The sequence below is a fragment of the Eriocheir sinensis genome, chromosome 30 (genome assembly GCF_024679095.1).
Source record: "Eriocheir sinensis breed Jianghai 21 chromosome 30, ASM2467909v1, whole genome shotgun sequence".
NCBI lineage: Eukaryota > Metazoa > Arthropoda > Malacostraca > Decapoda > Varunidae > Eriocheir > Eriocheir sinensis.
The window spans coordinates 2,621,396-2,646,808 of NC_066538.1; the positions used below are offsets into that span (position 1 = coordinate 2,621,396).

Genomic DNA, 25,413 nt, shown 5'->3' on the forward strand with positions numbered 1-25,413 from the left:
AAGTGTACTATCTTGCGTGTTGCCTTTTTCTCGACCTCTTTCTCCCTCCTCGCCCTTTTCTCAACCTCTCCTCTCCCTTACTCGCCCTTTTCTCAACCTCTCTTCTCCTTTCTCACCCTTCCAATCACTTCTCCCTTCCTCACCCTTTTCCATCAGTCTTCTCCCTTCTCCCCTTTTTCTCAGCCTCTCTTCTCCCTTCTCCCCCTTTTCTCAACCTCTCTTCTCCCTTTCTCACCCTTTTCAATCAGTCTTTATCCATTCTCCCTTTTTTCTCAGCCTCTTTTCTGCCTTCCCCACCTTTTACATAACCTCCCTTCCCCACCCTTTTCTCACGCCAGATTTTTTCAAACGTTGTATTAGTATTTATTAAGTTATGTGGATAGTTTGGCTTTTTAATTCCACGTTTTTGGGACGGACTCAGAAGTGTTGGAGTTTCACGGACTTTAGTCGATGTATCACAAACTCAGCCGTAAAAAAAAAAAGTTATATATAAAACTCAAATAAACCAACTAAACACCCCTAGAAAAACACGCCAAAAGAAGTCAAATCATACACATTATTGTTGGTGAAGACGTTTTTTTTACAGCAAAGGAATCAGTTCAGGGGCAACAAAATGGTGTAGAAAAAACCCCGCCCGCAAATCGTTTAAAATATCAGGATCAACAGTTTTTCCCCATCCTCACTCTTTTCTCTGCCTCCTCTCCCGCCAAAGTAGTTCACTGAATGCTTACTACGCAGGGAGCGAGGCCGGGGCGAGGGGCCGAGCGAGCTGATGTTGTCGGAAATGATGTCAAGGGAAAGGCCGAGGAAGGGAGAGCAGGGGGGGTAAGAGAAGGGAGGGGTAGCTTGTATACACACTTCTCCTAACCAAAGAGGTGGAGGAAGGGAGAGTAGGGAGGAAAGGGAAGCAATGGCTGAGGAAGGGGGGGAAAGGGAAGGGAGGGAGAGCTTGTATAGATAGTTGTCCTTACCGAGAAGAGGTGGAGGAAGGGAGAGCAGGAGGAAAGGGAAGGGAGGGCCGAGGAAGGGAGAGCAGGGAGGAAAGGGAAGGGAGAGCAGGGAGGAAAAGAAAGGGAGAGCTTGCATAATTAGTTGCCATTACCGAGAAAACTAGGGGAAGGGAGAGCAGGGAGGAAAGGGAAGGGAGGGCAGAGGAAGGGAGAGCAGGGAGGAAAAGAAAGGGAGAGCTTGCATATTTAGTTGCCATTACCGAGAAAACTAAAGGAAGGGAGAGCAGGGAGGAGAGGGGAGAAATGTCTGAAGAAGGGAGAGCAGGGAGGAAAGGGAAGGGAGGGCAGAGGAAGGGAGAGCAGGGAGGAAAAGAAAGGGAGAGCTTGCATATTTAGTTGTCTTTACCGAGAAAAGTAAAGGAAGGGAGAGCAGGGAGGAGAGGGGAGAAATGTCTGAAGAAGGGAGAGCAGGGAGGAAAAGAAAGGGAGAACTTGCTTATTTAGTTCCCATTACCGAGAAAACTAGAGGAATGGGGAGCAGGAAGGGAAGGGGAGGAATGTCTGAAGAAGGGGAAATGTGTATGTAGCTGCCCTTACTGCGAAAACGAGGAAGGGGGAGTAGGAAGTAAAGGGGAGGAATGTCCGAGGAAGGGGAGCATATGGAGATAGCTGCTGCCCTTACCGAGAAAATTGTCAGTGTGTCTATGGGTAAATTTAGGTGGTACTCTCAGTCCTTTCCGCCTCTCACACCACCCATCTCCAAAGGCCGAAAAGGAGATCAATCGGGTTGTAAGGAGGAAAGGGGAGGATTGTCCGAGGAAGGGGAGCTTGTGTAAATGGTTGTCCGTACCGAGAAAACTGTTTGTGTGTCTATGGGTAAATTTAGGTGGTACTCTCAGTCCTTTCCGCCTCTCACACCACCCATCTCCAAAGGCCGATAAGGAGATCAATCGAGCTGTAAGGAGGAAAGGGGAGGATTATCCGAGGAAGGGGAGCTTGTGTAAATGGTTGCCCGTACCGAGAAAACTGTCAGTGTGTCTATGGGTAAATTTAGGTGGTACTCTCAGTCCTTTCCGCCTCTCACACCACCCATCTCCAAAGGCCGATAAGGAGATCAATCGGGTTGTAAGGAGGAAAGGGGAGGAATGTCCGAGGAAGGGGAGCTTGTGTAAATGGCTGCCCGTACCGAGAAAACTGTCAGTGTGTCTATGGGTAAATTTAGGTGGTACTCACAGTCCTTTCCGCCTCTCACATCACCCATCTCCATAGGCCGAAAAGGAGATCAATCGAGCCGTAAGGAGGAAAGGGGAGGAATGTCCGAGGAAGGGGAGCTTGTGTGTCTGGGTAAATTTAGGTGGTACTCACAGCCCTTCCCGCCTCTCACATCACCCATCTCCATAGGCCGAAAAGGAGATCAGTCGGGTTGTGAGGAGTGATTTCTTAGGTTCATGGTAAGGAAGAAGGATCACACTACCACCAGAGTCATAGAACTACCCCTGGAAATGCTCGAAACTCCCATGAAAGCCTTGTCAATTATGTGAGCTTGGGCGACGAAATGGTTAAAAATATGTCCCTTAGGTTTTGAGTATTGCCAAGGGTAGTTTTGTGACCCTGGTGGTAGTTTGACACTCCTTCTTTACCATGAACGTAAAAGAACACTAATTAGAACCCGATTGATCTATTTTTCGGCTTCTTAATTTCGTAGGCGTTTCGGGGCATTTCCAGGGGTAGTTTTATGACCCTGGTGGTAGTTTGACCCTCCTTCTTTACCATGAACGTAAAAGAACACTCATTAGAACCCGATTGATCTATTTTTCGGCTTCTTAATTTCGTAGGCGTTTCGGGGCATTTCCAGGGGTAGTTTTATGACCCTGGTGGTAGTTTGACCCTCCTTCTTTACCATGAACGTAAAAGAACACTAATTAGAACCCGATTGAACTCTTTTTCAGCCTCTTAATTTCGTAGGCGTTTCGGGGCATTTCCAGGGGTAGTTTTATGACCCTGGTGGTAGTTTGACCCTCCTTCTTGACCATGAACCTTAAAGAACACTCATTAGAACCCGACTGATCCCTTTTTAGGCCTTTGCGAAGGTGATGAGAGAGGCGGAAATATATGACAACAAAGACCATTGTGTCATATTATTAATTTCGTCACCCAGGTAAACCCATTTGGCAAGGCTCTCGTAGGCGTTTCGGGACATTTCCAGGGGTAGTTTTATGACCCTGGTGGTAGTTTGACCCTTCTCCTATCTCCTCTTTTACTTCCCCTCCCCCTCCTCCTCTTCCACTCTTCCTTTACCTCCTCTCTTTCTTCCCCTCATAAATCCCTTCCTTATTTTCTCTTCTCCCCTTCTCTCCATCTCCTCTCCTACTTCCCCTCCTCTTTCCCTTTCCTTCCACTCTTCCTTCATCTCCTCTCTTTCTTCCCCTCCTCTTTCCCTTTCCTTCCACTCTTCCTTCATCTCCTCTCTTTCTTCCCCTCCTCTTTCCCTTTCCTTCCACTCTTCCTTCATCTCCTCTCTTTCTTCCCCTCTTATTTCCCTTCCTTTTTTTCTCTTCCCCCTTTCTCTTCATCTCCTCTCCTACTTCCCCTCCTCTTTCCCATTTCTTCCACTCTTCCTTCATGTCCTCTCTTTCTTCCCCTCATATATCCCTTCCTTATTTTCTCTTCTCCCCATCTCCTCTCCTACCCCCCCCCCTCTTTCCTTCAACTGCCTTCTTTTTTCTCTTTTCCCTTTCTCTCCATTTCCTCTCCTACCCCCCCCCTCTTTCCTTCAACTCCCTTCCTCCTCCACCTCAATCCTTTCCCCTATTCTGTACCGTGAACCTCAAAGAACACTCACTTTCCTTCAACTCCCTTCCTTCTCCACCTCAATCCTTTCCCCTATCCTGTACCGTGAACCTCAAAGAACACTCACTTTCCTTCAACCCCCTTCCTTCTCCACCTCAATCCTTTCCCCTATTCTGTACCGTGAACCTCAAAGAACACTCACTTTCCTTCAACCCCTTCTCCACCTCAATCCTTTCCCCTATCCTGTACCGTGAACCTCAAAGAACACTCACTTTCCTTCAACCCCCTTCCTTCTCCACCTCAATCCTTTCCCCAATCATGTACCGTGAACCTCAAAGAACACTCACTTTCCTTCAACCCCTTCCTTCTCCACCTCAATCCTTTCCCTATCCTGTACCGTGAACCTCAAAGAACACTCACTTTCCTTCAACCCCCTTCCTTCTCCACCTCAATCCTTTCCCCAATCATGTACCGTGAACCTCAAAGAACACTCACTTTCCTTCAACCCCCTTCCTTCTCCACCTCAATCCTTTCCCCTATTCTGTACCGTGAACCTCAAAGAACACTCACTTTCCTTCAACCCCCTTCCTTCTCCACCTCAATCCTTTCCCCTATTCTGTACCGTGAACCTCAAAGAACACTCACTTTCCTTCAACCCCCTTCCTTCTCCACCTCAATCCTTTCCCCAATCATGTACCGTGAACCTCAAAGAACACTCACTTTCCTTCAACCCTTCCTTCTCCCCCTCATTACTTTCCCCTATTCTGTACCGTGAACCTCAAAGAACACTCACTTTCCTTCAACTCCCTTCCTCCTCCACCTCAATCCTTTCCCCTATTCTGTACCGTGAACCTCAAAGAACACTCACTTTCCTTCAACCCCCTTCCTTCTCCACCTCAATCCTTTCCACAATCCTGTACCGTGAACCTCAAAGAACACTCACTTTCCTTCAACCCCCTTCCTTCTCCACCTCAATCCTTTCCCCTATCCTGTACCGTGAACCTCAAAGAACACTCACTTTCCTTCAACCCCCTTCCTTCTCCACCTCAATCCTTTCCCCTATCCTGTACCGTGAACCTCAAAGAACACTCACTTTCCTTCAACCCCCTTCCTTCTCCACCTCAATCCTTTCCCCAATCCTGTACCGTGAACCTCAAAGAACACTCACATTCCTTCAACTCCCTTCCTCCTCCACCTCAATCCTTTCCCCTATTCTGTACCGTGAACCTCAAAGAACACTCACTTTCCTTCAACCCCCTTCCTTCTCCACCTCAATCCTTTCCCCTATTCTGTACCGTGAACCTCAAAGAGCACTCACTTTCCTTCAACTCCCTTCCTCTTCCACCTCAATCCTTTCCCCAATCCTGTACCGTGAACCTCAAAGAACACTCACTTTCCTTCAACCCCCTTCCTTCTCCACCTCAATCCTTTCCCCAATCATGTACCGTGAACCTCAAAGAACACTCACTTTCCTTCAACTCCCTTCCTCCTCCACCTCAATCCTTTCCCCAATCCTGTACCGTGAACCTCAAAGAACACTCACATTCCTTCAACTCCCTTCCTCCTCCACCTCAATCCTTTCCCCAATCCTGTACCGTGAACCTCAAAGAACACTCCTTTGAGCTCGATTGATCCTCCTCTCGGCCGTTGAAGTGTTGACGTCAGAGGAGGAACTCGTATACCACCGACCAAACCGCCCACGCCTTCAGGGGAATTCCCGGCGCGTGGGCGTGAGATTCGGCAGGAGTGAGTCACGTAACGCACCCCAGACACCTGCTGACGCCCCCCTTCCCCTGCCGCCTACGCACCCTGGAGCCCTGCCAAGACATACTCACTGGCCCCCTGGCAATGCTCCAGTCTCCGCCCCCTTCCGCGCCCCCCCTCCTCCTTGTGCCATTCAGTTCACGCCCCCGTTTTCTCTCTCTCTCTCTCTCTCTCTCTCTCTCTCTCTCTCTATCTCTCTCTCTCTCTCTCACAGCCACCCAGGTCCAGTTGTGGCAAGATTTAAGTGTTGGTCAGGCCTCCGTCCCCCCCCCCCCTCTCTCTTTCTCTCTCTCCTTTTTTCCTCTTTTGTCTCCCCTTTGTTTCTCCCTTTCTTCTTTTTCCTTCGTCTATCTCATTTTTTTCTTATCTCCTTATCCTCCCTCCTCCCTTATCTCCCCTCTCTTCTTCCCCCCTCCACTCTTTCTCCGATCTTTCCTCTCTCTCTTCCTTTTCTTTTTCCGCCTCTCCCCTTTCCTTTTTCTCGTTTTCCGTTCTCCCCTTTGTCTCTCTTTCCTCTCCTTTCTCCTTTTCCTTTCCCTTTCTTCCTCTTCCTCCTTTCTATATTCTTGATCTCCCTTTCCTCCTCCCTCTTCTTCCTCTCCCTCTATTTCTGCTCATCTCTTCTCCTCCTCCTCCTCCTCCTCGCGACCCTTTCCTCCTTCCTTCCTTTCTCTTCCTCTTCTTCCTCAACTTCGCAGTGACCTCCTTTCCTCCACCTCCTCCTCCTCCTCCCTTCCTTCTCCTCCTCCCATTACCTCCCGCCTTGTCCCCTCATTTCCCCTTCTCTCTCTCTCTCTCTCTCTCTCTCTCTCTCCTTTTTTTCTCCCTTTGTTTATTTATCTTCTCGTCTTTCTTTCACGCCTTGCTCGATTTTAAAACTATGGAGGAGGAGGAGGAGGAGGAGGAGGAGGAGGAGGAATAGTGGCACGAGAAGGAAGAACAGGAGAAGGAGTAGGAGGAGGGATAGCAGTAAAGGAGAACGAGGAAGAGGAAGAGGAGGAGGAGGAGGAGGAGGAGGAGGGAAGAGGACAATACAAAGGTCGAGGAGGACGAAGGAAAAGAGAAACAGGAAGAACAAGAAGCAGAAAGAGAACAATTGTAAGGAGGAGGAAGAGGAAGAGGAGGAGGAGGAGGAGGAGGAGGAGGAGGTGGTCTCATTCATACGAAATAATAAGATGGAAAGACAAAGGAAAAAATAGTAATAAAACGAAAAATAATGAAACCGTTCTCTCTCTCTCTCTCTCTCTCTCTCTCTCTCTCTCTCTCTCTCTCTCTCTCTCTCTCTGTGTGTGTGTGTGTGTGGAGTCAATAACGACAGAAGGACAAATACACACACACACACACACACACACACACACACACACACATGACCTATTTTCCGGTATTAGTCTTTCTTCGATTTTTTTTTCTTACTCTATTTCGACTTTGCTTTCCTTCTTTCCCTCTTATTATAACCTTCCCTAACGTTCCCTTAAAGACGTAGAAACAATAGAAGTAGTAGTAGTTATAATAGTAGTAGTAGTAGTAGTAGCAGTAGTAGTAGTAGTAGTAGTAGTAGGGATTTTTAAGACTAATTTGCCATTTAGACTGATGCTCATCTGTTAAAGGGAAGAGGAGAGGGGAAAAAAGGAGGAGGAGGAGGAGGAGGAGGAGGAAGGGCAAAAGGCAATGAGGTGCTTACAGGAGGACGTGGAGGAAAGGAGAATAAAAGGAAGAAGAGGAGGAGAAGTGATGTGAAGGAGGAAGTGTTAAGAAAGGAAGAGAAAAAGAAGAGGAGGAGGAGGAGGAGGAGGAGGAGGAGGAGGAGGAGGAGGATATGTGAAGGAGGAGAATAAGAGGAGAAGGAGAGAGAGAGAGAGAGAGAGAGAGAGAGAGAGAGAGAGAGAGAGAGAGAGAGAGAGAGAGAGAGAGAGAGAGAGAGAGAGAGAGAGAGAGAGAGAGAGAATACATCCGCCACTTTAATTTTGAACGGCAACTGCGCAGGTGAGACCGATCAATGCTTCCACCTGGTGAAGGGAAGGGAAGGAAGAGAAGGGAAGGGATGTGAAGGGAAGAGAAGGGAAGGGGAAGAAAGTGATGGGAAAGGAGGATATGGTTTGGGATGGACAGGGAAGGAAAGAGAAGGGAAGGGAAAGAAAGGGAAGGTGAGGGAAGGGAAAGAAAGGGAAGGGAAGGGATATCATGGGAGGAGAAGGGGAGGGAAGGAAAGGGAAGATGAGAGAAGGGAAATAAAGGGAATGGAAGGGAAGGGAAAGTAAGGAAATGGAAGGGAAATTAAGGGAAGGGAAAGAAAGGGAAGGGATTGGAAAAGAAGAGAAGGGAAGGGATTGGAAGGGAAGGAAGAGAAAGAGAAGAGAAGGGAAGGGATTGAAAGGGAAGGGAAGGGAAGGGAAGGGGGGGTAGAAAAGGGTATAGGAGGAAGGAAAAAAAAAATGTGAGTATGAAAGGGAATTGAAGGGGAGGGAAAGGAGGGGAAGAGAGGAGAACTGCAGGGGAGTGGGGGGAGGAGAAGGGAAAGGAAGGGAAGAGAAGCGAAGGGAAATGGAAAAGAAGGAAAGGGAAGCGAAAGGAAATGAAGAGAAGGAAAAAGAAGAGAAAGGAGGAGAAGGCAAAATATGATTAGGGAAGGTAGAGGAAGGAAAGAAGGAAAGGGAAGATGTGGTTAAGGAGGGAGAGAAAGGGAAGGGAAGAGTAAAGGAGAAAACAGAAGGAAAAAATGGAGGAAGGAGAGGATGAAAAGGATGATAAAGGAGGGAAGGAAGGAAAGGAGGGAAAGAAGGAATGAAGGAAGGGTGGAAGGAATTAAGAGAGAGAGAGAGAGAGAGAGAGAGAGAGAGAGAGAGAGAGAGAGAGAGAGAGAGAGAGAGAGAGAGAGAGAGAGAGAGAGAGAGAGAGAGAGAGAGAGAGAGAGTCTGTTCTAAAGAGGAGAAAAGATAAAAATCACAGCTTCTTTAGATCTTCTTGAGAGAGAGAGAGAGAGAGAGAGAGAGAGAGAGAGAGAGAGAGAGAGAGAGAGAGAGAGAGAGAGAGAGAGAGAGATACACGCAAACAGTAGCGAACAATATGGAAAAATCTAGATGGTGTGCCCTGGGAGAGAGAGAGAGAGAGAGAGAGAGAGAGAGAGAGAGAGAGTGTTAACAGCCTCACGCCTTTAAACTCGCTATTCCTGTGCATCGACGACTGGAGTGAATAAGGTTGTGGTAGTAGTAGCAGTAGTAGTAGTAGTAGTAGTAGTAGTAGTAGTAGTAGTAGTGGTAATAGTAGTAGTAGTAGTAGTAGTAGTAGTAGTAGTAGTAGTAGTAGTAGTAGTAGTAGTAGAGTAAAAAAATAGTAGTAAAAGTAGTAGAATATCCCTAATAAAAACACCCACGGGAAAGTAAAGGGAGGGAAAGAAAGAGAAGGAAAGGAAAGGAAAGGGAAAGAAAGAGAAGGGAAGGAAAGGGAAAGTAAAGTAAAGGGAAAGGAAGGAAAGGAAAGTAAAGTAAAGGGAGGGAAAGAAAGAGAAGGGAAAGGAAAGGAGAGGAAAGGGAAGGGAAGGAAAAGAAAGGAAAGGGAAGTGAGAGAAAGAAAGAGAAGGAAAGGAAAGGAAAGGGAAGGGAAGGAAAGTAAAGTAAAGGGAGGGAAAGAAAGAGAAGGGAAGGAAAAGAGAGGAAAGGGAAGGGAAAGAAAGGGAGGGGAAGGAAAGGAAGGGAAAAGAAGAGAAGAGAAGGGAAGGGAAGGGAAAGGAAGAGAAGAGAAGGGAAGGAAATTAAAGGAAAAGGAAGGGAGGGAAGAGAAGACAAAGGAAGGTGAAATAGAATAAATCACAAGACGTTGACATTTTTGCTTATGTTTTAAGGATTCCAGTGAAGAGAAAAAAGGAAATTTAAGGAAGAAAAAATATAGCGATGAATATTAAGAAAGATGCTGAAATAGAAGAAAACGAAGACAGTGCTACAACTACTACTACTACTACTACTACTACTACTACTACTACTACTACTACTACTACCGCTGCAACCACCTCACCTGCAGTTCACCTGTCTAAATTAAGCTTCACCTCCGCGTCCTGACCCTTCATCGACCTACCTTGAAAATAGAACCAATAATTAGAGAGAGAGAGAGAGAGAGAGAGAGAGAGAGAGAGAGAGAGAGAGAGAGAGAGAGAGAGAGAGAGAGAGAGAGAGATGGAGGTAGATTTACTTTTTTCTTCATAGACTTCTTTTTTTTTCTCTTTCCATCCCTCTTTTGTGTCTCCCTCCTCCTCCTCCTCCTCCTCCTCCTCCTCCTAGTATAATCATAATCATCAGGTCTAAACGATAAGTAACGCGAACAATCAACTCGGATAACCTTATAAATTTGCCTTAATCACATAATCGCTTCCCATTTTCTTTTTCGGTAATCACAAGGAAAACGGAGCAGGCGCGGGAAGGGGAACTGAGCTATTTATATATTTAGCTTTTTTTTCTTTTATTTTTTTTGCTTTGTGTTCTACGTTATTGTTGTTGTTTATGCGCTTTTTGGTGTTGTTAAGTGAGGGGTCGGATGTGTATTTTTAGCCTGCAAGGGGAGACGAAAGAGGGGAAATTAGTGAGGGGAAAAAATATATGAGGATGAAAAAAATGAATAGAGAAGAAAGGGTAAGAAATTATAGAGATGAAAAAATGAATGTAGAAAAAAAGTTGACGAATTGTTGATGAAAAAATGAATGTAGAAAAAGATGAAGAAATATAGGGATGAGAAAATTAATATAGAAAAAGGAGAAAAATTATGAGGATGAAAAAAATGAATACAGAAGAAAAGGTGAGAAATTATAGAGATGAAAAAATGAATGTAGAAAAAAAAGATGAAGAACTGTAGATGAAAAAATAAATGCAGAAAAAAGGTGAGAAATTATAAAGAAAAAATGAATGTAGAAAAAAAAGATGAAGAACTGTAGATGAAAAAATAAATGCAGAAAAAAGGTGGGAAATTATAAAGATGAAAAAAATGAATGTAGAAAAATTAAGGATGAAATAGAAGATGAAAAAAAATAATAAAGAAAAAAGGCGAGAACTTATAGAGATGAATAAAAATGAATAGAGAAAAAAGGAAAAATAGACGATGATGTTGATGTTGCTTTGTGTGCATTTTCAGCTTTTAAGGGAAAATAAAGAAGGAAAATCAGAGAATAAAAATATGGGGTGAAAATATAAATACAGAAAAAATAAAATAAAATATAAACAGAATGAAATAGATGATGATGATGATGGTGATGATGATGATGATGATGATGGTGATGATGATGATGGTTTACTTGTATTTACTTGCATGCTGAAAGAGGAAAATGAAAAAAAAATAAGGATAGTATGAAGAAATGAACAATAAGAATAATAATGGAAACGAAGAATAGTTAAAATAAAATAAAATATAACAGGGAAATTAATAAAAAGATGGAATCATGTATAAAAAAAACTAACAAAATGAAGAAACAATGAAAATGCTTGAAGGAAGGAAAATAGGAAAATCATAAGAAAGAGAAAAAGAGAAAAAGCAGGGCGAAGATGAAACGGAGGAAAGAAAAAGGAAGGAAGAAAGTAAGATAAAGGAAGGAAGGAACGATATGAATAATGTTGGAAACGAAGAATAGTTACAATAAAGAAAATATCATGAAAGGGAAACCATGAATAAAATATGAAAACATGCATAAAAAACAATAACAAAATGAAGTAACGATAAAAATGATTATGGAAGGGAGTTGAAGGGGAGGGAAAGGATGGGAAGAGGAGATAATTGCAAGGGAGTGAGGGGAAGAAAAGGGAAAGGAAGGGAAGAGAATCGAAGGGAAATGAAGAGAAGGAAGGGAAATGGAAGGAAAATAGAGAAATCATTAGAGGGAGAAGGGAGTTGAAGGGAAGGGAAAGGATGGGAAGAGGAGATAATTGCAAGGTAGTGGGGGGAAGAAAAGGGAAAGGAAGGGAAGAGAAGCGAAGGGAAATGAAGAGAAGGAAAGGGAAGGGAAGGAAAATAGAGAAATCATTAGAGAGAGAAGGGAGTTGAAGGGAAGGGAAAGGAGGGAAAGAGAAAATAATTGCAAGGGAGTGGGGGGAAGAAAAGGGAAAGGAAGGGAAGAGAAGCGAAGGGAAATGAAGAAAAGGAAAGGGCAGGAAAGGAAAATAGAGAAATCATTAGAGAGAGAAGGGAGTTGAAGGGAAGGGAAAGGAGGGGAAGAGAAGAGAATTGTAAGGGAGTGAGGGGAAGAAAAGGGAAAGGAAGGGAAGAGAAGCGAAGGGAAATGAAGAAAAGGAAAGGGCAGGAAAGGAAAATAGAGAAATCATAAGAGAGAGAAGGGAGTTGAAGGGAAGGGAAAGGAGGGGAAGAGAATATAGTTGCAAGGGAGTGGGGGGAAGAAAAGGGAAAGGAAGGGAAGAGAAGCGAAGGGAAATGTAGAGAAATAAAGGAAATGGAAGGAAAATATAAAAATCATGAGAGAAAAAGAGAAAAAGCAGGTCGAGGAGAAAATGGAGGAAAGAAAAAGGAAGGAAGAAAGGGAGGATAAAGGAAGGAAACAAACGCACAAACAAACTCATAAACATTCCTCTTCTGGGGGACATTTTCTCGTGAATGGAGGAAACTGACGTCATCACTTTTTTCCTCCCTCCCTCCCTCTTTCCTCCTCCTCTCCTCTTCCTTCCTCCTCCGCCCCCTTCCTTCCCTTCTTTCCTCCTACACACACACACACACACACACACACACACACACACTAAACACTTCTCCCTCTGATTCACTTCCGTTTCTCTCTCTCTCTCTCTCTCTCTCTCTTACCCAGAAAAGAGAGAGAGAGAGAGAGAGAGAGAGAGAGAGAGAGAGAGAGAGATTTACATAGATAGATTTACATAGAAAATCAGACCACACAGACCCCATGGTCCAGACTTGGTGGTCTGTCCTTAAACCTAAGTGATTTTACATTAATCAGAAGACTCCAAAACGTTGCATTTCTACTCTAGTTGATATTAAGTTGAAGGAAGTGACGGTCGAGCTTATTTTTGAAGGAGTCAATCGTGTTACACTGGACCACTGATGATGGGAGCTTATTCCATTCTCGCACTACAACGTTGGTGAAGAAAAATTTGGTGCAGTCTGAATTTACTTGTCTACATCTGAGTTTTACGCCATTGTTCCTCGTGCGCAAAGTGTCATCGATCATAAACAATGTTGATCTGTCTACATTCGTGAAACCATTAAGTATTTTAAAACATTCGATCAGTTTTCCTCGGAGGCGACGTTTCTCAAGAGAGAACATGTTAAGGGTAGAAAGCCTTTCTTCGTAGGATTTGTTGCGCAAGGAAGGATAATTTTCGTTGCCCGACGCTGAACACCTTCTAATTTAGCAATATCCTTTGCGTGGTGGGGTGACCATAAGTGTACCTCATTTTCCAAGTGGTGTCTGACTAAACTGTTGTAGAGAGGGAGTATTACATCTTTATTCTTAAATAATAAGTTTCTTTTAATGAAGCCCAACATTCTGTTCGCTTTATTTGCTGCATCGATGCATTGCTGTGAGAATTTGAGGTTTGACGCGATTTTGACCCCCAAGTCCTTGACGCATTGAACGCTTTTGAGTTTAACGCCGCGCATTTCGTAATCAAACTTTTTATTCCTCGTTCCAACTTGAAGGACCTGGCACTTGTCTACGTTAAAGGGCATCTCCCATCTATCCGACCAAGCTGAAATTTTGTGCAAATCCTCTTGGAGGCTTTGCCTGTCTTCGTCAGTGAGAACCGAGTTACCAATCTTTGTGTCGTCTGCAAATTTACTAATGCGGTTATTGAGTCCAACATCCACGTCGTTGATGTAAATAATGAAGAGCACTGGGCCAAGAACCGAGCCCTGAGGGACGCCACTAGTGACAGGCGCCCACTCTGAGTTAAATCCGTCAATCACTACTCTTTGTTGTCTGTTGCTCAACCAATTCGCGATCCATTGGTTTACCTGACCGTCAATACCTATTTGTTTTAATTTGTAAAGTAATTTATGATGCGGGACTTTATCAAACGCTTTTTGGAAATCAAGATAGACTACGTCCAGTGATTTGGTTACGTCATAAACAGTGAAGAGGTCGTTATAAAAGGTTAATAGATTTGATAGGCAGGATCTTTTGTTTCGGAAGCCATGTTGTGAGTCCCCAATTAATGAGTGGCTTTCAAGGTAACTCACAATTTTGTCTCTAATTATGCCCTCAAGTAGCTTACCTACAACCGAAGTTAGACTAATGGGCCTGTAATTACCTGGTACTTTTTGTCTCCTTTCTTAAAATCGGTGTCACGTTAGCCTTTTTCCAATCTGAAGGGACAATGCCTTGTCGCAAGGACATATTGAATACGGTTGTGAGGAGGAGAGTATTTCGCTCTTTGTTTCTTTCAGCAGATTTGGATATACTTTATCAGGTCCAGGACTTGTATTTGTTTTAAGTGATTTGAGGGCTTTAAGGACTTCATCGGGTTTTATTTCAAAGTTAGACAATGCATGCTCAGGATTTACATTAGTACTGGTGTTGGTGGTGGTGGTGGGAGGACTGTTATTATTAAACACCGAGGAAAAGTAATTATTTAATAGGTTTGCAACGTGTTGGCTGTCAGTCACTAGTGCACCGTCGCTGTTTATTAAAGGTCCAATTCCACTTCTGATCGCCTTTCTGTTGTTTATGTAACTGAAGAAGGATTTCGGATTATTTTACAGTTGGCGGCAATATTATCTTCATATCTACGCTTTGCCTGATGCACTAATCTTTTTACTCGTCGCCTTGCATCATTGTAAATTCTAATGTTTTCTGGCGTGCTTTGGTCTTTCTTTAACCTGTAAGACACTTTTCTCTCCTTGGCTGAGTGTTTAATTTCGCTATTAAACCAAGGTGGACTTTATTAGTGTTAATTCGCTTCTCGCACAAGGGGACAAATGTGTCCTGCTGAGTGAGTAAGTGATTTTAAAGTTTAGCCAGGCGTCCTCTGCATTGCCGTCATCTGATAGTTGCATATCTATTAGTTTTCGTCGGATTTCTACGAAGTTGGCTCTTTTGAAATTGGGCACCTTAACTTTATTTTCAGTCACCGATGTTTGAGCTCTAATGTCAACGCGCACTAGTTTATGATCGCAGGAACCGAGGTGTTCTCCTACCGTGACATTACTGACTAGGTTATCTTGGGTCGCTATAACAAGGTCAAGTATGTTATTTTGTCGAGTTGGTTCAGAAACCATTTGGCTTAGATAATTTTCCTCTAGAAATTCGATCATTCTATGGGACTCACCTTCTGTACCCGACAGTGTCGCCCAGTCGATATGGGGGAGGTTAAAGTCTCCTAGTATCAGTGAGTCGCTGTTATTAAGTGACTGCCTTAAGACGCTGTACATTTCAAGATCGCCATCAAGTGATTGCCCCGGAGGCCTGTAAGTGACAGATATATTTAAATTGAGAGAGAGAGAGATTGTTTTTGTTCATTTCACCATTTTTTATCAATACATTCATTTTATTTTACTTTATTGTCTGTAGATATTTTTTTAGTCTGAATAGCCTTAATTTTTGTTTTGTTTTAAGTCTTTCATTTTGTTCTGTCTATTTATCTCTATCCTTCTATCTATCTATCTATCTCTTATCTTCTCCGTGTGTGTGTGTGTGTGTGTGTGTGTGTGTGTGTGTGTGTGTGTGTGTGTGTGTGTGTGTGTTTCCTGGAATCCCCTACACGCCCATTACGAGAAAGGAGGAGGAGGAGGAGGAGGAGGAGGAGGAGGAGGAGGAGGAGGAGGAAACGGGAGGAGGAAATGAGCAGAGCGAGGAACTGAGATAAAAAGGAAGAGCGAAGAAGAAGAAGAGGAAGAAGAAGAAGAGGAAGAAGAGAAGAGGAAATATCACTAACCTTCCGTACAAAATAGTGTGTGATAGTGTTACGTCCCTTTAAAGAGAGAGAGAGAGAGAGAGAGAGAGAGAGAGAGAGAGAGAGAGAGAGAGAGAGAGAGAGATAACCTCGTTTTCCTCTAGATTTTCCGACCCACTTCTTGTTATATCTGATGGTTCTCTCTCTCTCTCTCTCTCTCTCTCTCTCTCTCTCCTTCATTCTTCCATCCACAATGAGCCGAAACTGAAGAAGTCGAGGAGGAGGAGGAAGAGGAGGAGGAGGAGGAGGAAGAGGAGGAAGACTTTTGCATAATCACGTCTTTCCACGGTCATTCCTTCCTCGTGTCATTTTTGGAACCAGGAAGTAGAAGAAGAAGAAGAAGAAGAGGAATATTAAGGAGAGAGAGAGAGAGAGAGAGAGAGAGAGAGAGAGAGAGAGAGAGAGATGAATAGAAGAAGATACAAGCTTTTGAGAGGTGAAGTGAAATCCATAATGCCTAACAGTTTGAGAGGAGGAGGAGGAGGCCTCTAGGGAAGAAAGGTGAAAGGAACGAGGATGAAAAGATGAAAAGGAATAAAGAAAGAAAAACACGCAGCAAGAGAGATAAAAGTAGAAATAAAAGTAGTAGTAGTAGTAGTGGTGGTGGTGGTGGTGGTGGTAGTGGTGGTGGTGGTAGTAGTAGTAATAGGAGGAGGAAGAGGAGGAGGAGGGAAGAAAGAAAATATAAAAGTGAGAATTTACAAAGAACTTAAAAGAGGGGGAGTAAGAGGTTGAAGAGGAGGAGGAGGAGGAGGGATTACAGCAGAAACTGGAGGGCACAGAAGGTTTGGAGAAGGAGCAGAAGTAGAGGGAGGAAGAGAAGGATGAGGAAGAAGGCAGATTCTCTCTCTCTCTCTCTCTCTCTCTCTCTCTCTCTCTCCCCCCCCCCCCAGTGGCCTTACATTCAGTGTGGGAATTAGGTCAGAGATTGCATCATGTTGGACGAAATTACCATTGGACAAATTTATGGGAAAAATTGCTATTGTCAGAGAATTTATGAAAATTACCTTAAAAATATAACAGAGAACCTTACATGCTACCAACAATTTCCATACCTGTGGGAGTGGTGTTGGCTGCTTCCTCGGGCCTGGCGAGGGTGTGTCCGAGGCTGTGGGGAGCCTTCTGGATGAGGGTCTCCTGGATCACCCTCACCCTTGCAAACTGTGCCTCCTCCTCCTCCGCCACCCTCATGCACCCTTCAGAGCCAGGTGTAGAGGCGGGCAGACCACTCTACCCAGGCCACTCAGATAGTGGCAAAAGATTCAGCTCTGCGCATCACGTGACCGCCCTCGTTCATATTACTGGCTTGCGTCACACCATACTTCCGACTGATTGGCTGAGAGTGACAGGTGCACTGCATGATTGCGTGGTTGCCTCGTGTCAGACAAGGATGGGCAGAGGGCTGCATAGGTCAAGAGCTTAAAGCAGCTATTCATGGCACCCTCCGAGTGGGCAACTCATGTTTACTGGGTAACAAATAGTGGATTCAGATCCACTCATTGACAAAAACCCAGCCTTTCTTGAGGTCAGAGACTGTGGCAAGGTTAAGGGGTGGAAAGTCAACTTGTTTTTGTAGCGTCAGTGTGGAGCTGCTCAGAGCTGGAAGTGTAATCTGTGGGTTGCATGCAGTCGACTGCAAATGGTAATCTGGTGCTATTCCTACTGTCCAGAATAGGGGGCTGGTCATCCCTGCCTGGAGAAGGAAATAGGGCTGCTAGTGGTGTCTTCACAGAATTATGGGGTATCATTGGAATGACTGTATCAAATCAGCAATGGTCCATGAGACTGAATAGAAGCTTACCTGCATGGTCTGTTAATGGCAATGCTGGCTATACGGGCATGTGGCACGCTGCCCAGAAATTGACCGTGCTCATCAGTTGTTTCTGTGAGGGGCAGCTGTATGTGGAGGAGGCTGGGGGGGGTACTGCCAACATTCACGGCTACAACAAGAGTAGATCTTGCCGAGTTCTTTGATATAAGGCAGCGGCCTGCATGGAGACTTACTCGGAGGGAGCACCAGGGACCAACATTGTAGGGTGGACATGGTAATGCATCCTCCATCATGTGACCAGCTGGCTGGCTGATAGTTACAATTATTATCCCAACTCCCATCTGCTTGGACCAGCAGCACATTGATGGCTGTCCTCCAGTCTTCCTTCACTTCACTAAGACTTGTGTCACGGAAACATGGACAGGATATGATGTTGAAACGCATCAAATATCTTAGCTCAGGAACACCATGTGTGAGAATAGATGAATAACCTTTAGCAACAAGTATACCAGGCCAGGCCATGATCTAACTAACAAGGAGCATACATCAGGAGGTGCATTGCTTCACTCACCTGCTGACTCCATCCTAGACGGTCAACCTTAGCAAGCCTCAACGCAGCTGGCCTTCCCATTCTCAGCTCCACAGGCCATGAAACTCTGATAAATACCTTAATATATATTTATCTGGGGAATTAAAAAAATACCCCTATAGTACATACAAAATAGCGCATAAAGTCCAGTTAAAATCCTCTTAGTATACAGACATATGATGCATGACAATGAAAAGTATATAATGTGTGTTACCGGTACTGATGAGGACAACAGTATCAATCCATCTTCTAAACTTGTTACAATGCAGTAGATCCTTAGTGTGGGCAAGACAGGTGGAGTAGGAGGAGAGTTTAAGCTAAAGAACGGAGAGAGGGGAGTCAGGGGGAGAAGAGTGTTAGTGAGGAAGGGAGAAAAGTGGAGGCTGGGAAAGGGGGAGAAGTGTGGATGACCTGGTGGGTAGGAGAGTGAAGTTAGCTGAGGAAGGGAGAGAGGGAGGGAAGAGAGGAATGAACTAGCTAGGGAGGAGAGTGCAGGAGGCTGAGGGAGGGAGAGAGGGAGGGAAGAGAGGAATGAAGTAGCTAGGGAGAAGAGTGCAGGAGGTTGAGGGAGGGAAGAGAGGAATGAACTACCTAGGGAGGAGAGTGCAGGAGGCTGAGGGAGGGAGAGAGAGAGGGAGGGGAGTGGGTATGAATAGACGGTATTGGCTACACACGCAGCGCCATGTGCAGAAACCCAGAGATCTGTCAGAGGTACTTTTCATAGTGAACTTTTTTTTTTTCTAATTTGGGATTCTGGAATACAAGATGTTGTTTGGTGCCAAATGTCCAAACACGGAACCTGCTGGTCGGGAAAACATATTTTACCCAATGTTTGCAGGTTTTAAGGTTTGCGTCTATCATGGTGCCGGGCTACTGAGTGCTGAATGCAAGCGGGCCTGTATCTGCCTCATGAACACTCCCATGGTGAATTGAACTTGAGGTTGGGAGTAACCCATGGCTGTATTTTGCTGTTAGATGGGTATTATTTCTGAAGGTGTGGTTATTTTGACATCTGGTCTTAAAATAAGTGCTTTACACACATGGTGCATCAGTAAACAAATGTAAAAAGCTGGTAAACAAAGGGTGAAGCATCCCTGTTGTGAACTGATAGCCAATACAGTCTATCGGCAGGGGAGGAGAATAACCTGCCAAGTGGAAAAGATCTACTGTCACAACAGTTTACAATACAGTAGAATGGTACTTTTGTCCAGAACTGTACATAATACACTTACAAAATACAGTTTGAGTGTGTTTGCCACTCCTCACATAAATTAAGGGAAAATACAGTCTGAAAGTTGAAATCATGAGTAAAAATGAATGCCATAACAATGGACTGGGGCATGTGAGCTGGCAGACACACCTTACATTACAAGTCCTGCCTAAGCGCTACTCTCTCTCACCGTCCAACCCGTAAGTGTGGCCTCAAGCTTCACATCAACAACAATGGCTTAACCCGGTAGCAGCGACGGGCCAAATTTGTGGCTTTACCGTGTACCAGTGACGGGCCAAATTTTTGCCATGATATAAACCCCCCAATATAGATGATGCATAAACTGATCACAAATGCTTTGATATATATTATGAAATGGTTTGTGTGAGTGATGATTTTTTTTCTCATTTTTCTCGCTTAGAGGGGCCTTTAAGAAACATGATCCCCGCTGCTACCGGGTTAAGGTTGTCACAGCTTGTAGGCACAGTTCCATCCAATTGTTAATTCATTTTTAAATCTTTCACACAATGACGTCCCAAACTAAAAAATATACAAAAGACTGCAACACTGCATGAGCCTTCCTTCCCCTGCCGCCCCAAACCTGGAGTGTCAAAAGTGTGATTCTCACCGAGTTTGTCAAGAGTTAAAAATAATGTGCGTATTGTAAGGGGGGTAGGGGGCAGCGTGAAGTGTTGTCAGGAAAAGGGGGTGAAGATTGGGGTGTCGGGGAAGGGGTGGGGAATGAGGGGCAGTGTGAAGTGTTGTCAGGAATTGGGGGTGCCGGGAAAGGGGGTGGGGGAATGAGGGGGCAGTGTGAAGTGTTGTCAGGAAAAGGGGGTGAAGATTGGGGGTGGCAGGAAGGGGTGGGGAATGAGGCAGCGTGAAGTGTTGTTAGGAAAGAGGGTGAAGATTGGGGGTGCCGGGAAGGGGGGTGGGGGAATGGGGGGGCAGTGTGAAGTGTTGTCAGGAAAAGGGGGTGAAGATTGGGGGGCAGGAAGGGGGGTGGGGGAATGAGGGGGCAGCGTGAAGTGTTGTCAGGAAAAGGGGGTGAAGATTGGGGGGCAGGAAGGGGGGTGGGGGAATGAGGTGGCAGGGTGAAATGAACCCACACTATACAACTGTACCCTCTTAAATGTCTTTCCCTCTCCCCCACCTGTGCCTTCCCCACTAACCCTCCTTCTCTTCTTACTAAATCCTTGATAAAAATAAAAGAAATAGTCACCAGGTACTGTGTCACGCTAATTTTACCGCCACCAGTCAACCAGCCCACTGCCGAAACTCACGGCTCACTGGCCAAGGTTAACTTAATATAAAATGACCGAAACCATGAAATAGTGTAAAATAGTGACCCCCGCAACTGTGGGTGAAGGGCGAGGGGTGGCAGGGGCTGAGGGGAGGGCTAGTCAGGCGGAGGAGACATGGGTGTGCTGGCCAGCCCCTACACACCATCCCAGCAACACATCAGATCAGGGAAATACTACTTGCCGAGATGAGGTGCAAAGGTGAAATATCGTCAACATGAGAATTTATAAGAATACTAATGGAGGGTAATTATTGCATCTCAGTTAAAATCTTAAGCACAGTTTCCTTCCCTGATGTGAGTACTAACTGGGCTTTTTCTTTATCATTTAATTTTTGCCCTTGAGCTGCTCCATTTACTGTGAAAAAATATATCATTGTAATGGACATTCAAGAATCTTTTATCTTAACAAACAGCAATTTCTATACCTCAGTTTAACCCGTTAGCAATGACAAGCCAAATTTGTGCCTTTACCGTGTACCAGCGACGGGCCAATTTTTTGACATGATATAAACCCCCCAAAATAGATGATGCATAAACTGATCACAAATGTACTGATATATATTATGAAATGGTTTGTGTGAGTGATGATTTTTTCTGTTTGTTCTCGCTTAGGGGGGCCTTTATGAAACATGATCCCCGCATCTACCCAGTTAAGTCTTGGGTGTTACCATCATCATCTATTTAATGTCTGAGTTTCCCATTGTCTCTTCTGGGGTTAGACGGTCAATGATACACTTCCAACTATTTCCATTCATTGCTTCACAGCCTCTCCAATACCCAGTGCTGCCCTCCCTAACCCTCTCTTTAAAAAACTCGTAAAGTCACTCCTTATTCTCTACCATTCCCACTAATACCTTGCTATCCTAAACTACTGTCAGTTCCATTAATTCATACTCTTCCTTCCTTACAACCCAGTCACCAATGTGTAGTTTTCTTGCGTAATATAAGAACTAAATGGGCTGGTGTGTACAGACTGGTCGGCACACCCTTACTAGTGGTGGCTCACTGATGACCTTCCAGGCTCGAGAATGCTGCTAAACCTTGATGAGTGGCTGGGTGATGGTTGTCCTCAGTCATTGCTCCTCGGGTCTTTCCTTCTCTCCTCCTTCCTCGTCCTCCACATTAGTTGATGGCAGTGACGAAGGATGTGCAGCAGCCGTCATCACTTCTTTGAGCTTTTCTTCTTCCCTTTCTTCTTCTCCCGCTTAGATGTTTTTGAGGAAGAAGAGGAGGAGGAGGAGGAGGAGGAAGATGAGGAGGAACTAGATGAGGAGGAGTCTGAGTCTGAGTCTGATGAGCTGGAGGAATCAGATGAGGAAGAGGAGGAATCAGATGAGGAAGAGGAAGAGGAGGATGATGAAGATGATGATGATGACGAGGAGGAGGAGGAAGAAGAGGAGTCTGATGAGGAGTCACGCTTCCTGGACTTGCTGGCTTTCTTCTTCTTTTTCTTCTCTCTCCTCTGAGTCTTCTCTTTCTGTGATGCTATTTTCTTCCTGGAATGAGAGGAAGACTTTTAGGGCAATATTCTCAAAAATATCTAGGCCTACACCCACGCACACACTCACAGACACATTTGACAAGGCTTTCTAAGAGTTATGGGCCTTCCGATGGGTACTTTCATGACCCTGGTGGTAGTCTGGCAAAGCTTCTGTACCCTGAATGTGAAAAAAACACTCATGGAAAGTCAATTAATCTCCTTCTCAGCTTTTGGAAATGGTAGATGTGGGAAGTAGAAGCATATAAGAATAACGACCTTTGTTCAGTTCATCTCCAAGCCTACGAACTTGCAGTACAGAATGCAAAATGAGTTCATGGCTGCGTTTTATACTTTGAGCATACAGTACAGTCCTGGATAGCAGAGTAATTGTTATCATTCAAATTGTTTTTATCTTTTTTTTTTTTTATAGCTAGAAAGGATCTTTTTATCTCATGATTATTGACAGGAGGAGGAGGGAGAGGGAGAGGGAACAGGAACAGTGACTTACATTTGCTCCATCTGCTGCTCCTCCTTATCGTCCTTGAGGCGCTTGTTGAGCATGGAGGTGCGGGAGTCCCGGTGAACATACTTGCGCTTGCCCTTGCACTCGTAGGTCCAGTGGCCCAGCTCAAGGCACTTCTGGCAGCGCACATTCTCTGCCGACGGTTTCCTGCAAAGATTGATGGCTCAGAAAAAGAAATGCAAACACCAAGACCAGCACACTGAGCAGTGATGTACAGTGATGGTTGTTGCAGTTGGTGACGGTCTCCTGTCCCTTTAACACACAGGGATGACCAGCCTTGTTTCCAGTCAGGAGGAATGGTACTACCAGACTGTTGGGCGGTAAACACCTTATGCAGTCTACATATTATTGGCGCACCTCCAGCTGTGAGCAGCTCCCACACTGTTGTTACAAACACCAGCTGCCTTTCCACCATTTTAAACTTCCCACAGGCAACCTGACCTCGTCAAGAGAGGTGGAGTTTTGTCAATAGGTGGGTCAGCATCTGCCATTTGTAACCCATCAGTGGGGAGCTCCCCACTCTGAGGGTCTGCCATGTACAGTTTTTCAAAGTACTCAGCCTAATGAGCTCTCCGCCCATCCGTGTCTGACACGAGGCAGCCTATACTAAAGTTTGGATAGCGCTTAGCTATTTAAACCATTTTTAAAGGGAGGTGGGCTGTAGAGTGCTTTAGGATGAACAGAACACTGCATTTCAGAAAATCAGCAATATTTTGCATGGGCAAACTTAAGGTAGCTGGCAAATAAGGAAAAGGTTAACACAGCAGCGAGACGGGAAGGTGGCGAGGCACAAGACAAGACAAGCCTCTTCCCAGGCCTGGCACTCACGGCTTGGAGGGCAGCAGGCCCCCGGCGCCCACGGGCATGATGGGGGGCTATGGGGGGCGGGGAGGGGGGCACAGGGAGGCTTTCCTTGAGGGTCACGTAGGCTGGGGAGGCCTCTTCTTCTGTAGGCCTCTGACGCCTTGTACCGCTTTTTATGCCCTTACTCCTTGGACTTCCTTCCCTTGCAGCCTTTAGTTTTCCAGCCCTCAGCCTCTTCTCCTTCTCCTGCAGTGTTTCAGGGGTCTCGTTAGGTCCTGGTCAGGCCATGCAACAAGCGGGAGCGCGTAGGCAGTGTAAACAAAGCAGCCGTCCCAAGCGCGAGATTTCCCCCGTGAGGGTCTTGGATTGGGTACGTTTTCTGCCAGTCACGGCGGGAGCTTTGAATTTCTCTGTTTGAAATTACTCATATAGTGCTTTGGTTTATGAAAAAGTCGTTGTAAACTGCAGAAGGAAACGTTATGGAAGATGAATGAACTATAAAATAAAAAAGAAACAAGAAAATCAGATCTAATTTCAATGACCAATGATATTATGGACGGGCTGGATTTGTATTTATATTTTACTGGCAAGATTATCAGTATAGCTGTGAGATAAAGAATGCAAGATTATTTCAAGCTTAGAGGTGAAATTAAAATAAGCTCCACTGAAAACATTGGTACGATAATATGTTACCATGATTCGTATATTATTTACATCCAGAAACATAATCAATAAAGTTGTGATATAGAGAATGCAAGGTGATATGTAAGCTTATAGACGAAATGAATAAATAAACCCATTGAAAAGCATCTTGGGTACGAGAATGTTACCATGATTCGCATATATCACTGACGTTCAAAATCTATACTATACCTACATATATCACATTAGAAGGACTATGAATAATATAACTGCCCTTTTTGATGTATGAATAAGTCTTACAATTGCGCTATCTACTTGTCAACAGGTCAACAGCTAGGTTCGCATATATCACTGACGTTCAAAATCTATACTATACCTACATATATCACATTAGAAGGACTATGAATACTATAACTGCCCTTTTTGATGTATGAATAAGTCTTACAATTGTGCTATCTACTTGTCAACAGGTCAACAGCTAGGTTCGCATATATCACTGACGTTCAAAATCTATACTATACCTACATATATCACATTAGAAGGACTATGAATACTATAACTGCCCTGTTTGATGTATGAATAAGTCTTACAATTGTGCTATCTTCTTGTCAACAGGTTCCAGTTAAGTGACCGTTGGAGAGGCTTGTGTTATGATGCGGCCGCGGGTGTTTTAAGGGGAGTGGAGGCCGGCAATTCTTGAACCTCCTGCAGGGCCCAAGCAAGCTGACACGCCCCTCAGGTATGTAGGAAGACTGTTCAATATAGTTGGGTCAGTAAGCTCTTTGTCAGTTTGTTTTGGGGGGTCCTGTAATGAAGTTTCCGTGTGTCATTTGTTTTTGTTTTTGTTTTCCTGTTTTCCTGTCCCTGTTGCTCTGTTTTCCTTGTGGCCTGTTGTATTGTTTTTCTTTTGTCCCGTTTTCCTGTTTTTCTGTTGGGTTGTTGTCCTGGTTTTATCGCTGTCCTGTTGTCTTGTTTTTCTGTTATCCTGTTTTCTTGTTTTCCTGTTGTCTTGTTTTGCTGTTTTCCTGTTTTCCTATTGCCCTGTTTTTATGTTGTCACGTTTCCTGTTGTCCTGTTTTCCGTGTTTTTTCAGGTTCTGTTGTTCTGTTATTTTGTTTTCCTTGTCTACTGTTTTTCTGTTGACCGACCTTAGATGCACCGAGCTCAGTTCTCCCTTTCCAAGAGCCTCCCAGTGAAGGTGATTTGACCCCGTTCTCTTTCTCCAGGGTACCGTTTTCTTCTTCCTTGCAGCGGGGACAGCTTTATTAGAGTTTTTGAGAACGTTTCCAGTAGTTTTACCTAGAGACCCTTTTCATCTATAGGAGGGAAAGAGTTTTGGTGAAGGAAACAAGACGAGGGAGTAGGTGAGAGAGGGAGACATTGGAGGAGGAGGAGGAGGAGGAAGAGGAGGCAAAGGGTTATGAGGGCGAGAATATAAGAGGAAAAGTGTGTGTTGAGTTTTACCATTATACCGCTCTTTTGGCCACTCTGTAAACTTAAGGAGCAGTAAGTAGCGGGCTTTTTCATTTTTCATTATTTTTTTATTTTTTTGTGTGCCTTTGAACTGTCTCCTTTGCTGTAAAAAAAAAAAAAAATACCAGTCCATTCAAGATCGTCCATGTGTAGGGGATAGGGCACCGTTTCCTTATTCTTTTCAGGGGATACAATTTTAGATATTTAATTAAGAAGTTCCCATTAGT

At 44.6% G+C, this 25,413-nt stretch overlaps 1 protein-coding gene and 1 long non-coding RNA gene across 2 annotated transcripts; both read right to left on the reverse strand.

The window, feature by feature from the left end:
• Nucleotides 1-17,824: 17,824 nt before the first annotated feature.
• Nucleotides 17,825-19,690, reverse strand: LOC127005452 (uncharacterized). Its single transcript, XR_007758553.1, has 2 exons — nucleotides 18,343-19,690; nucleotides 17,825-18,291 (listed from the first exon to the last, which is right to left on the reverse strand). It is a non-coding gene; the product is annotated as an uncharacterized LOC127005452 (long non-coding RNA).
• A 173-nt stretch (nucleotides 19,691-19,863) lies between these two features.
• Nucleotides 19,864-23,399, reverse strand: LOC127005448 (zinc finger CCHC domain-containing protein 10-like). The gene is made up of 3 exons (XM_050874338.1): nucleotides 23,096-23,399; nucleotides 22,253-22,414; nucleotides 19,864-21,760 (listed from the first exon to the last, which is right to left on the reverse strand). Exons 1-3 carry the CDS (start codon nucleotides 23,131-23,133, stop codon nucleotides 21,427-21,429), a joined length of 534 nt encoding a protein of 177 aa, XP_050730295.1. The 5' UTR covers nucleotides 23,134-23,399; the 3' UTR covers nucleotides 19,864-21,426.
• Nucleotides 23,400-25,413: the final 2,014 nt, after the last annotated feature.

Bases quoted from the DNA above. Each gene is read 5' to 3' on its own strand.
- LOC127005448 (XM_050874338.1), bottom strand. From the start codon at position 23,133: ATGCCCGTGGGCGCCGGGGGCCTGCTGCCCTCCAAGCC. The intron at 22,415-23,095 runs GTGAGTGCCAGG...CAATCTTTGCAG, and splicing joins GGCCTGCTGCCCTCCAAGCC to GAAACCGTCGGCAGAGAATG. The intron at 21,761-22,252 runs GTAAGTCACTGT...CTCTCATTCCAG, and splicing joins GAGCAGCAGATGGAGCAAAT to GAAGAAAATAGCATCACAGA.